Here is a 16,420-nt window from a genome sequence, read left to right on the forward strand (position 1 = left end):
ATCTTATTTGTGGTACCATAAAATCCCAAAATAGTGCTAAATTCAAGCCACAGGCAATTTTTCAAATTATTATTTTCATGCTGGACAGATATCTATATATACCAGTGTTAAATATAATTTTGTAGTGTGAAAAGAGCAACCTGATTTGTTGTAATGTATCTTTTCCTCGGTGCCGCCTACAACGGTGTAACTAAGTGTTAATAGCTGTGGGATGAAGTGTTTCCACTGGTGTCTCTGTGACAATATACCGTGCTGTGAGGCACTCTCCTGATGATTATTTTTATATCTTTATTTATCACATGTTCACACACACACACACACACACACACACACACACACACACACACACACACACACACACACACACACACACACACACACACACACACACAAACCCCCCTCTGACCTGTGTGATGCAGGCGCCAGTGAAAGCCACTATGACAGCAACAACGTTGACGGTAAGCTGGAACTGCAGAAACTTGGAGATGCTGTCATAGACGTTACGGCCCCACATCACTGCCTTGACGATGCTGCTGAAGTTGTCATCAGTCAGAATGATATCTGACGCCTCCTTGGCCACATCTGTACCAGCAATACCCTGGAGGAGTGGAGAGAAGGTGTAGTCAGATCAATCAAGTACGATTACACATCCACAAAGGCTCATCAATTACTGATTGTTTACTGCATCATATTGTGTTCTTCCTTTATCTGCTGCGTAACATAAATATCTGACTTGGGTTCAGTGTGCTGGTACCAGGGAAACTGGGCATGAGGATGATGATGGTGTTTAATTTCCAATTTCCCCACTGAGGAACGAGTAATGGTTTATCTTATCTTAATAATGATTAAGACTAAATCAGTGTGCCTCTAGGGGGCTTGACGACAGGAAAATGGCAAGAATGCTCTGTATCCCTCTTGACAGTCAGTCACTGAGGGGTGAATTAATAAACCAATCATTACAGGAGTCAAAAAGGAGTAAATAAAAAGTAATTAATTCCAGGGGTTGGATCAGGGTCTGAGTGAGTCTGTAGTGTAAAACATCTGAGAAATCTACCTCAGAGACACTGTGTGACAAGACCTCCACTAGGGGGAGCTCCTAATCTACACAGCTAGAAACCTGTAGGGCGTCTAAGAGGAAACCCTAAATACTGCAGAGGTGAGAAGGATATCAGCAGATGATGACTGAGATCAATCTCAGTCCTAAAACGGAATAAAAAGATGAGGGGGGAAAAAAAATCCTCAGGTTGCTCACCATGGCGAAGCCAACATCTGCTTTCTTTAGTGCAGGTCCATCGTTGGTCCCATCTCCTGTTACAGCCACCACCTGCCTCTGTTCTGCCATGGTACTGTCAATAATGCCTGTCAAACACACACATGCACACATGCACACATGCGTGCATGTGGACAAACACACAAACATAATACTATTTTGCCAGAATGGTACACTTATGTATGGCATCTGAAATAAGGAAATTCACCTCTAGTTTATTTCATAAACTGTATGAGTCATAATAATCACAGGTAAGTGTGCGTGGTTGTCAAGAAGAATGATGGAAAAATGTAAAACAGTAATCAGCAGTAACAAAAGTGAATTTATGAAACCATTCACCTTTTACGAGTGTGTGTTTGTCGGTTGGGGAGGATCTGGCTAAGACACGGAGTTTAGGCCAAACCTTGTCGATTCGCTCCTGTTCCACCTAATTATTCAGAAGAACGTCCACAAAAACAGACAGAAGAAAGAGGACAATTGATTGGTTGTTGAAGTGTCACCTTTCTTTGCTCCTCTTGATGACAGTAGTTACCTCTCCTTTCTCATTGCGGATCCTCCTGTTGAACTCTTTTCCATCAATGCAGAGGAAGTCCTCTCCAGGATGGATGATACCACATTTGATGGCTATAGCCCTGGCTGTGTTGATGTTATCTCCCGTCACCATGCGTACTGTAATGCCTGCACGCTGGCACTTCTGAATGGCATCGGGCACCTACAGCAAGGCACAAATACAAAAACCACAACATCTGAAGGGAATTTTATTTATTATCATTTATTAATTATTACCCTTTTACAACCCCCCCAAAAATAAATGTAAAATATATATATATATATATATATATATATATATATATATATATTAATATATGTATACGTGTGTGTGTTTTTATAGGTATCTCTATGTACACACACACACACACACGCACAGAGATTAATAAAGAACCAGCAAGCAATCCGAAACATGTCCTCTTCTGACAAAGGTCAGTGTGGGCGAGCTCTGCTCTCCAAACCCACACATAAACAAAGTGTGCACATGCAGTAACAGCAACTTACATCCACTTGCAAACAGACACAGAGGCAGGAATATATTTACTTTCAACTAAGTCACTTGGGTAAATTGCTCATACTGTACACACGGGAGCATGCTTTTACTCACAAACACAAGACCAAAGTCATCCAACAGCGTAATGTGTATACATGTTGTACATGAACCTGCCAAATAAGGCTGAAGGATTTAACTCGTGGAAAGGGAGTGGATTAAAAAGCCAATCTATACAGTGGAGGAGGGCAGGTTTTTAATGAGCTGGAGGTTACAGCAATATAAATAGTTGGGATTTCATCCTACTTTTAATTTCATGTTATCAGTTTGTTGCATCGCTTTAAAGATTAGCTTTTTAAAGTAGTTATTATGAAACATAAAATTAATCTCTTTGATGTTGTTATGTCCAGTCAAATCACAGAAATATATCAAGGGGAAACCAGCTGGAGAAAAACAGCCTTCATTTTTAGGATGATGTGTAAAAGCAATATAATTTCAATATTTCTAACATGAGTAGAGCTGCAACAACTGTGATCGTGATTATTAGTTTCAAACATTTGCTGGTTTCTGAGTCTTAAACATTAGGATTTGCTGACTTTGTCATTGACGACATTAAATCAAGAGTCTGGGTTTTGCACTGTTGGATGGACAAAAGAAGCAATTAATAGACTATTATGAAGAACACTTTTACACGCTACAAAATAATATTATGAGTACTGTTGAAACCATCTGCTCCGGGGCTTCCAGTACCGCGTTAACATTAGGGGTGCTAGCCTAGCCACTAGTGGTGCTAGCACCATCAGTGACGGTAGATGGGTACACACCAGGACACTGAGTGTTTCTGGGGGTACAGGATACAGGACTGCCTTCACTGCCTGTCCTCCCTTGTTTCCCTCTACAGCATTTATCAATGTATTTAGTCCATGTACCCTTCTGTCTCTGGGACAATTCAGTATTGGACATTCTAACCTTCTTCTTCATCTCAAATTTTTCTAGTTTATTGATCTTCACCTGCCTGCTTCTCCCTATCCGGCTACCTTGCTGTGTTGCTGTGTTGTAATGAACCTGCCATCTATAAAGACTCTGGTAAAATAACAATGACTGTCTCAGTTGTTCTCTGTCTTACCCAATTCCTATCAGTGTCCTATCAGAGTCCTAAAATCGGTAATCACACTTAAACCCTATTAGTAATTACCTGTTAATTACAACAGACAGAACAAAAAGCACAAGCCAGATGACTTCATCAGTAATGCATTAGTAGTAGTATGTTCTCTATTCTCTGTCTGACTCATCGTTATCAAGATATCACATTGCCATCTATCTATCTGTCATTCCAGCTGTCTGTTTGACTCTTTTTCTTTGTATTCCCACTGCTCCAGTTGACTGGTCATCCGAAAGAGGAGGTGGAGAGAAGAGGAGAGGAGAGAAGTGGAGGCTTATTAAAAATACAATCTGGCCTGCCAGAGGAAGAGGGTAGGAGGCTAGTAGGTGAGACTGAAAAACAAGCCTCTAGTGTCTCTAATACAGATCTGCTTACATTCTGCTCATCGTGCGTTTCTCTCCTTACTCGTCCCTCTCCTCCCGCGGTCTGTTATATCCCCATTTCAATCAGTTTTTCTTTTCAGTTCACTCATTCATTCCTCCCTGTCTCTGGAGCAAACCTAAAGACCAGATAGTTATTAAAACAACATTGCTTTCTTGAAAAGCAAATTAGAGACCAACAAACAAAGCAAGAGTATGTTGACCTTTTCAGCGGAGGGTAAAGTCAGCTCATTTCCAACATAAGCCAGAGCAATATTGCCTCTTGCATTTCTCCATCGGTTACTGAAATATGCCAGTGACTGCTGTGTTTGGGAAATTCCACAAAATACGGGGCTCGGAGCAACGCAAGGCACTGTGATAATCACAAATGATGCAGTAGATTAGGTCAACTGAGTGTTTTTTGTCAAAACACAACATTATATAAGTGGATTTTTGTTTGCTCCTCTGGTTCAGTGAGATATATTAGTTTGCTTATTGAATTTTACAGCAAGAGTTTCCGCTTCTTCTTACTGTGCTTAGTTATTTTGATCTGCGTCTATACTGATCAGTCTAATTCAGGCAGGAAGGTAGACAGAAAGGGAGAAAGATAGAGACAGGCAGCATTAAAAGAAAATGAGGGCAACCAGAGAGAGGTGAAAGTCAAGCCAACATTACAGAGGTGGAATAGAGAAAAGGGGAAAGGTTGAATGGGTGGCTTTGTTAGTGTGGAGGGGGATGGAAAAATGATGAAAAGGAGACGTTAAATAATGCAGTAGTCAGTTAACTTCTTTCTCTCCTGTACCTGCATGGCAGATACAAGAAATGTCAAAATGAGGTGAGTTTTCCTACTGTACGGATACTTTTTCTTAAGGGGAATTCTAGTGGAAGGTACTCAACCTTGGATGAATCCAGCAACTGCATCAACATATTCAGAATCTAACTCAGTTTTTTACAAAACAAACAAAGTCCTGTCATGTAATCTATTCAAATGCCTGCATGCCACTCCAGTATTCCAAGTATTATGATTTCTGGTTGTCCATACGTCCCCTTCTTGTTGAGATGATATCTCAAGATGAACCCGAGGGAATCGTTTTTGAATTGGGTACCCATGTACACTTGGACTTACAGATTCCCTTTTGGTCAGAAGGTCAAGCTGTGACATCACATCCCTCCAGTTCTCATGAATATGATATTTCAGAAATACCTAGCTAACATTTCATTAATTGTGGCACAAATATCCTCTTCAAATTGTTCCTGAATGTGTTTATGTACTGCATGACATGTTGTTATTTCTTTAAAAAAAAAATGCATCTACTATAACATATTAGCCTGTTTTCTTCCCTCTCTGACTATTAATCCAGCAGTCTGTCTGCACACTGTCCTTAGACTGTTTGATCCAGAAATTGCATGTTCCAGAGCACTAGAAGTACAATACACATTACAACTGCAAAACATGAAAGTGACAACTTTATGTTCCACAAACAATGAAGCCACATAAATCTAAATAGCACATGCAGAATGTCTGGTCTGCTAAAGTGCATTCACTGACTGAAGTGTGTATTTCAATCGATAATCTTTTTGTGATGCAGCTGGTCATAAACACACCGAAATGTCAACAAGCCTTTCATATGGCACATGACACGTCTCTGACATAGCTCACTCACACTGTGCAGGTTCCTGTTGCTTTGTTCACCCATTGTTTCCGTTGCATCACTTCAAACATTTCTACCAAGGAAGCGATCATATGACCGTAGCTGATGTAACTCAGATTAATATCTGTGTGACACTCTCACCTTCTCCTCTCGCCTGGTCTTCTCTACATTCACTTTTATTAACTAGTTCAAGGAGGTCATATTTTCAGTAGCGCTTGTTTCTCTGCCAGCAGGATTACTCAAAAACTACAGTTTAAGCCAAACTGTGACCAAACCTGGTGGAGGTGTGTGGTCCTGGCCAAGAAAGAAGCTTTTACCGCATGTGCTTTATAAGATGTTTTCCATTCCATTACTTAAAACTGAACACTGATGCCTATCATATCATGGTTATTGGTGGATTTCACAGAACACAAAGGTTATAAAAACAAAAAGAAAAAGAAAATTTCATTCATATTTCAAACCCTGAGATAAAACGATACCATTACTCATCCTCTAGCATGCATGTCCACAATTCGCCTCAATCATTACAGTATTTATATCATAAATCAGAGTCTCCTACCTCTGGTCTAACAGGGTCTTCTATCCCAACAACACAGATGGCTGTGAGATCATTGAGGATGTTGTTTTCATCCTCCCAGTTAGGCTCGGGATTGTTGGTAAAGTCACGGTACGCCACACATATTGTTCTCAAGCCATCACATGCCATGGGCTCGATCACCTTCTTCACCATCTCATCTTTGTCCCGTGGACGGAAAACCCTTGGTTCGCCCACCTCATTCAGGATATGGTTGCATCTGCGGTTAAGGGTAAGGTGGAAATCATTTCAAACTGCAATGTTTGTTTTATGGAACAAAAGTAAGACACAAAATTAAAAAACAGAATAAATGGTTGACATAAAACTAGGCTATGCTTTCAATTTGTATTATTAGCAATAGATCACTTGATCTCGTGTTTCAGTGAGCTACAGGGCCCAAAACTCTCCACCAAGAGGCAGCTTAGAGGGCAAACATGCATCTATGGGGAGTATTAACCAGAGAAAGATACAGCACTTAAGGTGCTTTGGTCCTCTTACCATAAAGTGCCGGCTGTGGACCCAAACCATAATGGTGTAGCTTCACACAGTGAGTGATTAATGCAGTTAGAGGCTTTGACCTTGATTAATATTCCAGATGCCGACTTAGAAATCACAACACACGTCTTTGTGGGTATTAAACTATTTGTGGATAATTCATATTTGACTAAAACTACTGATAAAGAATGTAATGTGATTGAAGGCTCAAAGAAACTGACCTTGACATCAGATTATTTTATGAAAAAGGTGATCCGAGCAAGGTAAAAAAATAAATAAAAATAAATAAAAAAAAAAAAACCACGTCAAAAGTACAGAAAAAAAGAAACTTCATGCTGGCCAGCTGTACTCTATATGCTGATGAAGCTCAAGCTATGTGACCAAACTCTCAAGAAGACAGAAATAGCAAAGACATGGACTTCAGTTCAACTACATGCCAAAATTTCCCTAGCAATTAAATATAAAGAGATGGATTATCTGCAAATAACAAGTTTTAATTCTCCATGTGTACAAACTCAAGCCATGTTGTGTGATTATGCATGCAGGGTCCTTGATAGCCTGATCCTCTGAACCATTAGAGCAGACCAGCAGCACCGCCAAAACATTGTTATTATTGTAGTCAAAGGATGTCCAAATTTGATCTACGCTAAATGGATTTCTCATTAGCAAAACACATGAACGTGCGAATGAAAAGGAAACAGGTGTATGGAGCCACACAAAGAGCTGGATTGAACTCAACTGTTGTACTGTGAGCTTTTTTGAAAATGAAGGCTAATTTATGCAAATGTCAGTTGATTTCTGTCAGATTGGGGAAAATGTGTAGATAATCCTACATGAAAGCCACAGCATCAATGCAACAAAAACAAAGTAAATTCAATTTTATATTGATACCATTTGGTATCCAAAGAGCACTTTGGAGTGGAGAGTAAATTCATTTCACATAATTATTCATTTGTCAGTATAATGTAATGTACTGTACAATGACACACAAACGCATGACCTCTTGGTGCAAACACAACCCACTCAGTGCACAGAAAGTGCTCTAGGCTGCATCTTCATAATGCACTCAAGCTGAACCCACTGTGCCTTTAGTAAAAGTACAGTAGTTGCTAGCATAACTTTCCACGTGTCTGTGCGTGGCACTTTCATTACCCAGATGTCTCATTTTAATCTCAAAGCAAGACTTACTTTTTGAGGACAATCTCAGACGCTCCCTTGCTATACATGCGGAAGCTCCCATCAGGCAATTTGATGACAGTGCTCATGGACTTCCTGACAGAATTGAAGGTGTAGACTTTGTAAAGCTTCTCCTCTGGGATCTGATTTCTTATTGGCTGGTAGTCTCGCTTCAGGTCCAGGACCAATCCCAGGAGGCCACACTCTGTCTTGTTGCCCACCTGTTTCGGCAGACCGCCTTCCTTATCTGGGGGCTAGGGAGAGAGAGAGAGAGAGAGAGAGAGAGAGAGAGAGACACACACACACACACACAGATTTTCAGATGTTCAATTCTATTTTCAGCCTGATATTTGCTGCAATACCATGAAATATGAAAGGTTGGGTTGTGTGGGGGCAGGAAATGAAATAGATGGAATCAAACATGGATGAACTTATTACCTTCTCGAAGTAGGTTGCAGGATTATGCAAAAACTACTGTACAAATTTCAATCAAATCAGACGGGATGTGGAGCATTTGCCAAGGAAGAGCCTGTGAATTTTGGTGCATATCTGAGTCCTGAATCACTGGGCGGGTACACACATTAATTTTAGCTTTCTTAAATATTCCAGTGTTAACTGGTAGAATGTTTCATGGCTAGAGTGGGTGCCATCACAGCCAGGATGGGAGAAGTGTTTAATTCACAGCAACAAATGTCACTATTCACACACACATCTCTTTACACAGGCAAATGTGTCTTTCACATCTTTATCGGAGGAAAAAGATTCACACATTTCACTCCTTCAGTGACCGAGAGGAGAAACCTCCAACTGTCTCATAGACTCCAATCTTGAGTCAAATCAGGGTTTTCAGAAGAACCCCCCCCCCCCCCCCAACTCACTGTATTTCCCAACTTTTGGAAACCAACAAAATGTATATCAATGGATTCAGCAGAGTCTCTCAAGACAGATAAAAATATCAAGACCATAGCGCTTGAAGTCTGTGAGTAACCGTGGTCTGCTGTGTTATTCAACCACCCCTCCTATATCCCACATAGCAGGTTCAACTAGTGCACACCTCCAACTGGTACAGGGATATAAATTATGAACATCATTAAAACCTCAGATCCCCAACAGGGTGATCAGCAGAGTAATAAGCCCAATTACACAAGGCGTCTTTGAGCTGAATTATTTTCTTACTCCGTATAAACGGAGCACTTAGTTTAGTCTGCTCCTTATTCAATCCAGCCACGTCATTCATTCTTATGAAAAAGAAAAGGAAGAATTATCATCAGTTCCTTTTATCAACTAGGATTTATTTGTATAATTTGCTTCGAAGCAACTTTTGGAGTTAGAGCACTATACTCTACAAGTGTGTTTTGTTGTTTATTTTTAAGTACCTGATGTATCTGCTTTTAAAATGGAGCAATGGATATTGATTTATTTAGGCTCAGGCTTAAATACACGCCCCCTTAGCTGCAGCTGCTATGAGCCAGAGGTTCCAGCTGAGAAGGCGAGAATGAAAGTCATCTAAAATCTCATTAATCATTAAAACCCAATCAGAGTACTGGCTCATGTTCACCTAGTAATTGGACATATCTGGTTAATGTTCAACTGTGTGTCTTACAGACATAGACAGGAGTATAAATACTTTATACTGAGTTTGCAGTAAATAACAAAGTTAATGCTCTTTCCTAATGACCAATGATTACATCAAGGAGACACTGTCATTGGCTAATGAGAGGATGGAGAAATGACCTCATCCACACTGTCAGCTACGGGTTTAGGAAAATAAGCTCTTAGGAAACAGAATAACACACTAAACAAGTGAAAGTAGTAAACAATATGAATTATGACCTTAAATAAAACATATTTTGTTTAAGAGCCTTCATAAAAAATATTCAAGTGCTTAATGCTCTGTTCCTCTGACTTAGTGGTTTCTCACAAATTAATTTCAACTTCAAGGGTTGTGCTCATTTGTATATGTCTTTCTGTTACTGTGTGCTCATGTGCCAAAATTTGGTGAAACTCCAGCTCTGTTTTGTTGAAATTCCAATACAACCGTCTTTCAAATACGACGCCATATGTGAGAATTAAAAAACACTTCTTTGGTAAATTGGGATTCACATTCACAGACTAAAAGGAATTGCACGCACAACATTCTTCAGGTATTCGTCTTTGGTATTTCTGTGTGCCATATCTCAATGTAATGATGTTGATCATAGACTGATAAAAGAATTGGCACAGACTCCTGTCTATTAAAATGTTTCCTGTAAGTTTAAAAATCAAAATTGACCATTTTTGAAAGGATCCTTTTCAAAAAGTCAACCCGAAACAACTGTGGCACAGGGTTGTCATCAGGGATGCTTTATAATTGGGCCTCCACAAGCCAGAGGCAACACCTCAGGGTGGATGTTAACACAAGCTGAGAAGCAAACCATGAACTGCTAAACCAGAATTCTAACTTCAGGAAAAAAAAACGAAACAATTTCATATATCTTTTAAAAATTATACTAAATACAAATAGATATTTATTCAAGATTTGAATATGTGCTACATCTAAATGCATAATTTGTATCTGGGAAACAGAAACTAAATTCAGAACATGTAAGTGAAATTTATTTGGCAGCTCTACAATCTGGGGGGAGCTTTGCAAAAAAAACATCAAGGGGACTTCTGCGAAATCCAGCACAGGGATATGAACAATAAAAACAGAGGAGATAAACAACTGCTACACAGCAACGCTCGCTGCTGCCTTTCATCCTCAGGGATTCCGCTGAGGTTGAGATTGACGTGAGTTTCTGCATACAAGGACAGTTGCTGGCATTCGCTGCCCAGCGTTGGCATGACCAGACAAGCGTTGGCACGTCCTGGCCTGGACGTGGCTGAGGACCAGCTGCCCTCTCCCTGGTCTTTGGGTGTTCCCGCAGGCAAGGACATATGCCAGAGGGAGAGCTGGCAAACTTACTTCCTATTCCACCTGGGGCTCTCCTTAATCCATGCCTCCTGTTCCTTCACTTTTTCTTCATTGCCACCCCTTTTCTTCTATTTTCTTTTCACCCTCTATCCTTTCACTCCACTGGCCTGCCCTCCCTCCTGTGTCACACTCATTGCACTCTCTCTATCCCCCTGCCTCATTCAGATCTAGATGACTTTTGACTCTTCCACACTATCGGTTTCCCCAGTGTTGTACAAGGAGGGACCCCCCTCCTCTCCATTCTCCTTTGCTCTTTGCATGTAGGACTAGAAGATATTCCTGCCCACCACATGACTGTACCAGTCAACTGGGCTAAGGCCTGGAGACATGCTTGAGGGCAATAATGCGGTCTTCCAGTAGAAGATGAGGACACTTGTCACGCGAGTATGGTTTCTCTCCCCTCTCCTTGTATAATTTTCTCATCTTCTTTTATCCTTTTTTATTTGGCATTAATCCTCACTTTGCCTTCCTCTCTTCAATTTGTGTCCAGACCCTTTCTGGCTGTCAGCTTCCAAATTCAAACACTTGTCTCCTCTATTCTCTTCCTTTTATTTGCCCTTCCACTGCAGACAGTGAGTTTTCCAACGAAAGACATAAGTCTCAAAGTCAAATTTAATTTCAAAATGTGCACTATCAAATGTGTGAGAGAGTGTGTGTGTCTCTTTGTGTGTGTTTTTGTGCCAAAGGTCTGTGATTTGTGTTAAATAGAAAGCCCAAATCTTTAATCCCGCCTTGGCAAAGCTATTCACAAATATCATTGTGTACTCTGGGAAGGACCAACACCTCAATCTCCCAATTGAATCAAGATGTCTGACTACTTTCCTGAAGACTTGACTGGTTATTGTGAAAGAAACCATGGATAAATAATGATGGCATCATTTCATATAATAATGCAGATTATATGTGTTATGACCTTTGACCTCACAACCTTCCACTGAAATTAGTGGCACTGGTCCTCCATGTCTACTCGAAACACTGTGAATGAAAGCATGAAATCTATCATGTCATGTGTGAGGGAAATGCAGGGATCCATTAAAGCTTTGTGCCTGTGAATCTTCAAAGAACTGTCATTCTAATGTGATGACGCCCTCTTTTTCACTCAGCAGCATTGTCAAATCTCTAATCAAGTGCTGAACACAGCAATTGAAGAGATGAGAAGAGAAGAGAAGAGGAGAGAAGAGAAGAGAAGAGAAGAGAAGAGAAGAGAAGAGAAGAGAAGAGAAGAGAAGAGAAGAGAAGAGAAGAGAAGAGAAGAGATTTTCATTAATTCCTTGTGTGTCTCTTTTGCTGTCTCAGTGGCCAAAATCATTCCAAACATGCTTCGAGACATCCAAGACACTCATCTCTCGTCCAACGTTGTGAAAACAAGCAAGTAATGTCCAGATGACGAAAGGACCTCCAGGACCTTGCTTCTCACCACTAAATAAGTAAATACATGAGCAAAAAAAAGAATGAGCCAATGCATGTTAATTAGGAATAGCTAATCTCTTTTAGATGGACTGATTCACATTCGAACATCACATATGTTCTATATAGATCTATTTTTCTGCCAAAAAGTGAGCCGCGGTAACTCCTCCTTCCCCTCATCCCCAGGCTCCTACTTCACACGCATAACAGTGTTTTATGTGTTTCTCTTGTCTTGACCGGAATAATGGTTTGAGAGGGTGGTTGAAAGCACACGAGACAGCCATGCTGAACAAACACCACTGTGCTGTGAGAACATACACCTGTGAATCCTCAGCACCTCTATGCTAGATATGACAGATGGATGCTTGAGTGATATTTGTGTGCACTGGTGTGTGCATCTGCTGGTTTTACACTGCCTACACACACAGACTGTTCCTTGGAACAATGTTAATAGACATAATGGAAAAAAAAACAAAAAACGATGTGCATGAAACAAAAGCTCATGACAAGAATACAAGGGATTCTATTGGGCCTTTGCCACTGGAGATGATGCAGGTCCCTTTGAAATAATGTCGGCTCATTGATGTCACTGAAAGCCATTCACAAATTGCTCTGTAGCAAGCATGACATCTCTTTGAGTTGACGTCAGAGTCAAATTGGTGTGTCAAGAATGTGCTTGTGACTTTGTCTTTTTATGCATGTGTGCACAGTATCTTTAAGCATGTACAGTATAAGAGAGTATGGGTTCATTGTGTAAATGTGTGTGCGTTCCTCCCTGGAGGATGAGTCTTCTCCACTCTAGAGTCAATATGTGCTGACAGAAGGAGCAGAGCTATACCAGTGGCCGTATTATGTAGCCAGAGAGGCAGTAACGGGACTGATACGGGTATCAAAGCCTGCCTCTTTGCCTTTGTGCTTTTGTGTGATGGCCATCAAAGACTTCCATAGCATCCCACAAGATTGGCCACTTATATAAGAACAAACCAACCAACATACTGCAGAGCTGGAGTGGCACTGAGGGAGTGGGGGCGGCTGGGGGAAGCAGGGAGGGATGAACTAAATATTCCTCATAAATCTCCCTTTTGTATCATGGTGTCTGAATTAACTCGAATCCCTAATTACATCAGTCCCTCTGTGTTTTGTTTTCTCTTTCTTCCTCTCCTCCAATCAAGAGCTCCTAATTAATGTATAGACATGGTGGTACAAGGTTTATGTTATGTAGAATATTTATGCATGTAAAGTATGTAGTGTTCCTACATGCATGCTTGGGAGCTCATGCAGTTGCAGAGGAACAATGGAGAAGCACTCCTTACTCCTGAGATTAGTTTTAATATAAAATATATAGTATAAATTTACAGCAAACTGTCTGCAGGTCCTTAAAAAGTCATAAATGCCATTTTATAAATATGAGGCCTTCATACATTTTGTTTTATCATCTCATGAAATTAAAGCCTACACAGAAATGGTAAAAAAAAAGAAAAAAGAAGACTATGGGCAGAAGAAACTCACATCATTAATCAACAATTCTAGCTGAGAAGAAGCAACGGGAAATATATTATGATAAAACTGTTGGGTCAGTAACTTTGACTATCCTTTTGTCACACATATCCTTCAGCTGAATATCTCCAGTGTATGACGACTGCAGCTCCTGCATCAATCCCTCTCTTCGCACCTCCACTGAAGCGTATGTAGATGCAAACTTTCTTACTTGAGGGACTTTTAAATCCACATTAGCTCACTGCTAACTGAGTACAAAGAAAAAAATTTGTACAAGAAACCCATCCAAAGTCTGACAGCTGATCTAACGTTCCAAAAACAGAGCACAGAGTGGACAGAAGGAGCAACCAGTATCCCTCCATTTCCCTGGAACACAACAAAGACAACAACAACATTCTCCACAACAAACGGCATTAGCGGCTGATCACAGCTGAACATCAGGATCTTATTCAAATAAATACTTCAGAACATTACATAGACATTCTGACTATGACCTTAAATGGAAATTTACTAAATTTAACGATAGAGGCATCAATAGAATATCCATGTGCAACGAAACACAACAGTGCATTGTAATCTATCATTTCAAGTTTGCCTCAGGTTTAGTTTCTCCAGGCTTCTTACCTTGGTGAATGAGGTAACCTATTTTATGAATGAGGAGATTAAAAAGCAGACTTAATGTGCTATTTAATCCACCAAGTCTAAGCTGCACTCTGCCGGTGTTTAATTCTGTTGAGCTAAGCTGCTATGGAGGTACAATAGTCTGATGTAAGGCTGCAAAGCATTCCTCAAGGTTTTTCATAAGGGATAACATCTTGTTATTGTAGCACGTCTAGGTGGAGAAATGCAAAGGGAAAGAGGGAAACTGAGGCAACTGATTCACGGCTTCAGCAACACTTCATGGTAAAAGTGATTTGAGCAATTTCCAATTGCGGATGAAAACTATGATACAGTTAAATACAAATACAGTTTCTTTCAAATAAGAAATATACTCCAGTTCTGATGTAACAGACACACCTATAGCATGGATCAAGAAATTGATATAGATTCCACGCTAAGGTATTTAGGAGTCACTCGTGTTGTTTTGGGCCAACAGTCTTGCTGTCGTCACACCTGAACCACACCCCTATCTCCTCAAAGGACACTGGTTAGCTGCAAGATGGTTTCTTGTGTGACCTTGAACCTCACAAATCCAGCTTCCTTGCAAGGTAACAAAAACAGAATTCATTAATAGCATCAAGACAAGTGGAGGAAGATGAAACTGGAAATCAAGACCTTTTTTGCAGTTTAGCCAGATGTCATCTCGCTATAATATTTAAACCTTTAGTTGTTATGATTAAACCTTTATTCAAACAAGAACATTTTCTCTGGGAACCTGTCTATGTCAAATACGTTGCCGGGAAAAGTAAGGTAAAGAATATAATACATAATATCAGGGAGAGAAATTCATGGTGTATTAATGTTCTCAACTTGTCAAAACAAATGCAATTTTATGAGTGTTATTCAAGCAATTAGAGAAGAGCTCTGCATACTCTAGCTCTTACAATGAAAGGAGAATACAGTTGAGCATAGAGGTATTAACTTTGAGAGCCACACATCTAAGTAACCGCATGGCTTTAATCTTTCTTCTGTGTCAGAGTTCAAACGGGCGTAGCCACAAATGTGTAGTAGTCCATCTTACAAACCCCGTGACTAACACTCTGTTTGCACGAAGACGGCGATCAAGCCTTGAGGGGTAGGAAGTGAAATCTGCGGGATCCTTGTATGGCAGATGTCCTGCCTGCTCAGCTCGTTCTCCATGTAAGCTCCATAAGGGCTTGTGTCAGTTGGTCAGCCATCAATGAATAGCCTCGACAGGGGTTTATGAGGGTAATGACACACATACACACACCATTTGTGTCTGTGCAAGTGAGAATACAGTCTGAGGACTAAAGATCATTGCTATGGTAATATTTGCCTTTAGGATGTTTCTGCCGAAAATTTTATTACAGAAATCATCTAAAAAGAACTGATAGGACTGATGAAACAGCCATGCAAACAGGTTTCTGCATGACTCCACCTCTCTGTCTGTATATGTATCTACTTATTTCATCCAGCTTGCAGATCTAATTGGTTTAAATAAAAGTTCTCTTCCCTGAACTCACTATAAACAAGAGACCATCTCCAGCACTTAGACGGACTGGATTCAATTACAGTCTGCTATGCTCTGAATATCAGATAAGACAGAATTACACAACCATTCTCAAGGTGACAAGTTGAGTGAATGCCTGCTGAATCCAAAGCAGCAGCCAAGGACAAGAACTGCCTGCTTGCCAAGAAGAAGGCATAGCATAACTGTCTCACTGTTTCAGGGATGCTCTCATCATATGGTTTCACTGGTAACACAGAGAGAGCTGGAAACCATGCAGCCCAACACAGATATCAACCAAATAGGCTTTGGTAGAATTAAGTACAATATCTGAAATTCTGTGATGAGATGTCAAATTGATGTTGATTGCTGCCATTGATTTTCTCTATAAGAAAGGAAGGTGCATGATATTTCAAATTCACACAATAAAATTATGCAAATATGTAACTAGTTTGAGTTCACGTCGCTTCAACTCTTGCAGCCATGGTACTAAAACATTTTTCAGTATTGTGCTCTCTTTGAAATATTTTTTCTAGCTAAGTACTTAACTTCTTGGAGGAAAAGAGCCTACAATACAGTAGGTAAAATAAAGCGCTGTGCAGCAACCTTGTAGATTATTTTGCAAGTTTTTGAATCATACATGGACACCAAAAAGGTGGTTAGGTTCCTGAAGCCAGAAGATCTTTTATGGTTTTTACACCGTACCAA

At 40.2% G+C, this 16,420-nt stretch overlaps 1 protein-coding gene across 15 annotated transcripts in view; it reads right to left on the bottom strand.

Annotated features, from left to right (window-relative positions):
• Nucleotides 1-16,420, bottom strand: part of atp2b2 (ATPase plasma membrane Ca2+ transporting 2) — a 115,901-nt gene that overhangs the window by 8,710 nt on the left and 90,771 nt on the right. For all 15 annotated transcript variants that reach the window (XM_086199752.1, XM_086199748.1, XM_086199747.1 and 12 more), the window contains 6 exons: nucleotides 7,740-7,981; nucleotides 6,042-6,276; nucleotides 1,803-1,982; nucleotides 1,610-1,697; nucleotides 1,253-1,359; nucleotides 407-598 (listed from right to left, as the gene is read on the bottom strand). In XM_086199752.1, the coding sequence (XP_086055878.1) occupies nucleotides 407-598; nucleotides 1,253-1,359; nucleotides 1,610-1,697; nucleotides 1,803-1,982; nucleotides 6,042-6,276; nucleotides 7,740-7,981 (1,044 nt within the window). The remainder of the gene's footprint in view (nucleotides 1-406; nucleotides 599-1,252; nucleotides 1,360-1,609; nucleotides 1,698-1,802; nucleotides 1,983-6,041; nucleotides 6,277-7,739; nucleotides 7,982-16,420) is intronic.

This window comes from Aulostomus chinensis, chromosome 3 (assembly GCF_037954235.1).
Source record: "Aulostomus chinensis isolate RoL2024-O1b breed Wild chromosome 3, RoL_Achi_v1.0, whole genome shotgun sequence".
NCBI classification, from domain to species: Eukaryota; Metazoa; Chordata; class Actinopteri; order Syngnathiformes; family Aulostomidae; genus Aulostomus; species Aulostomus chinensis.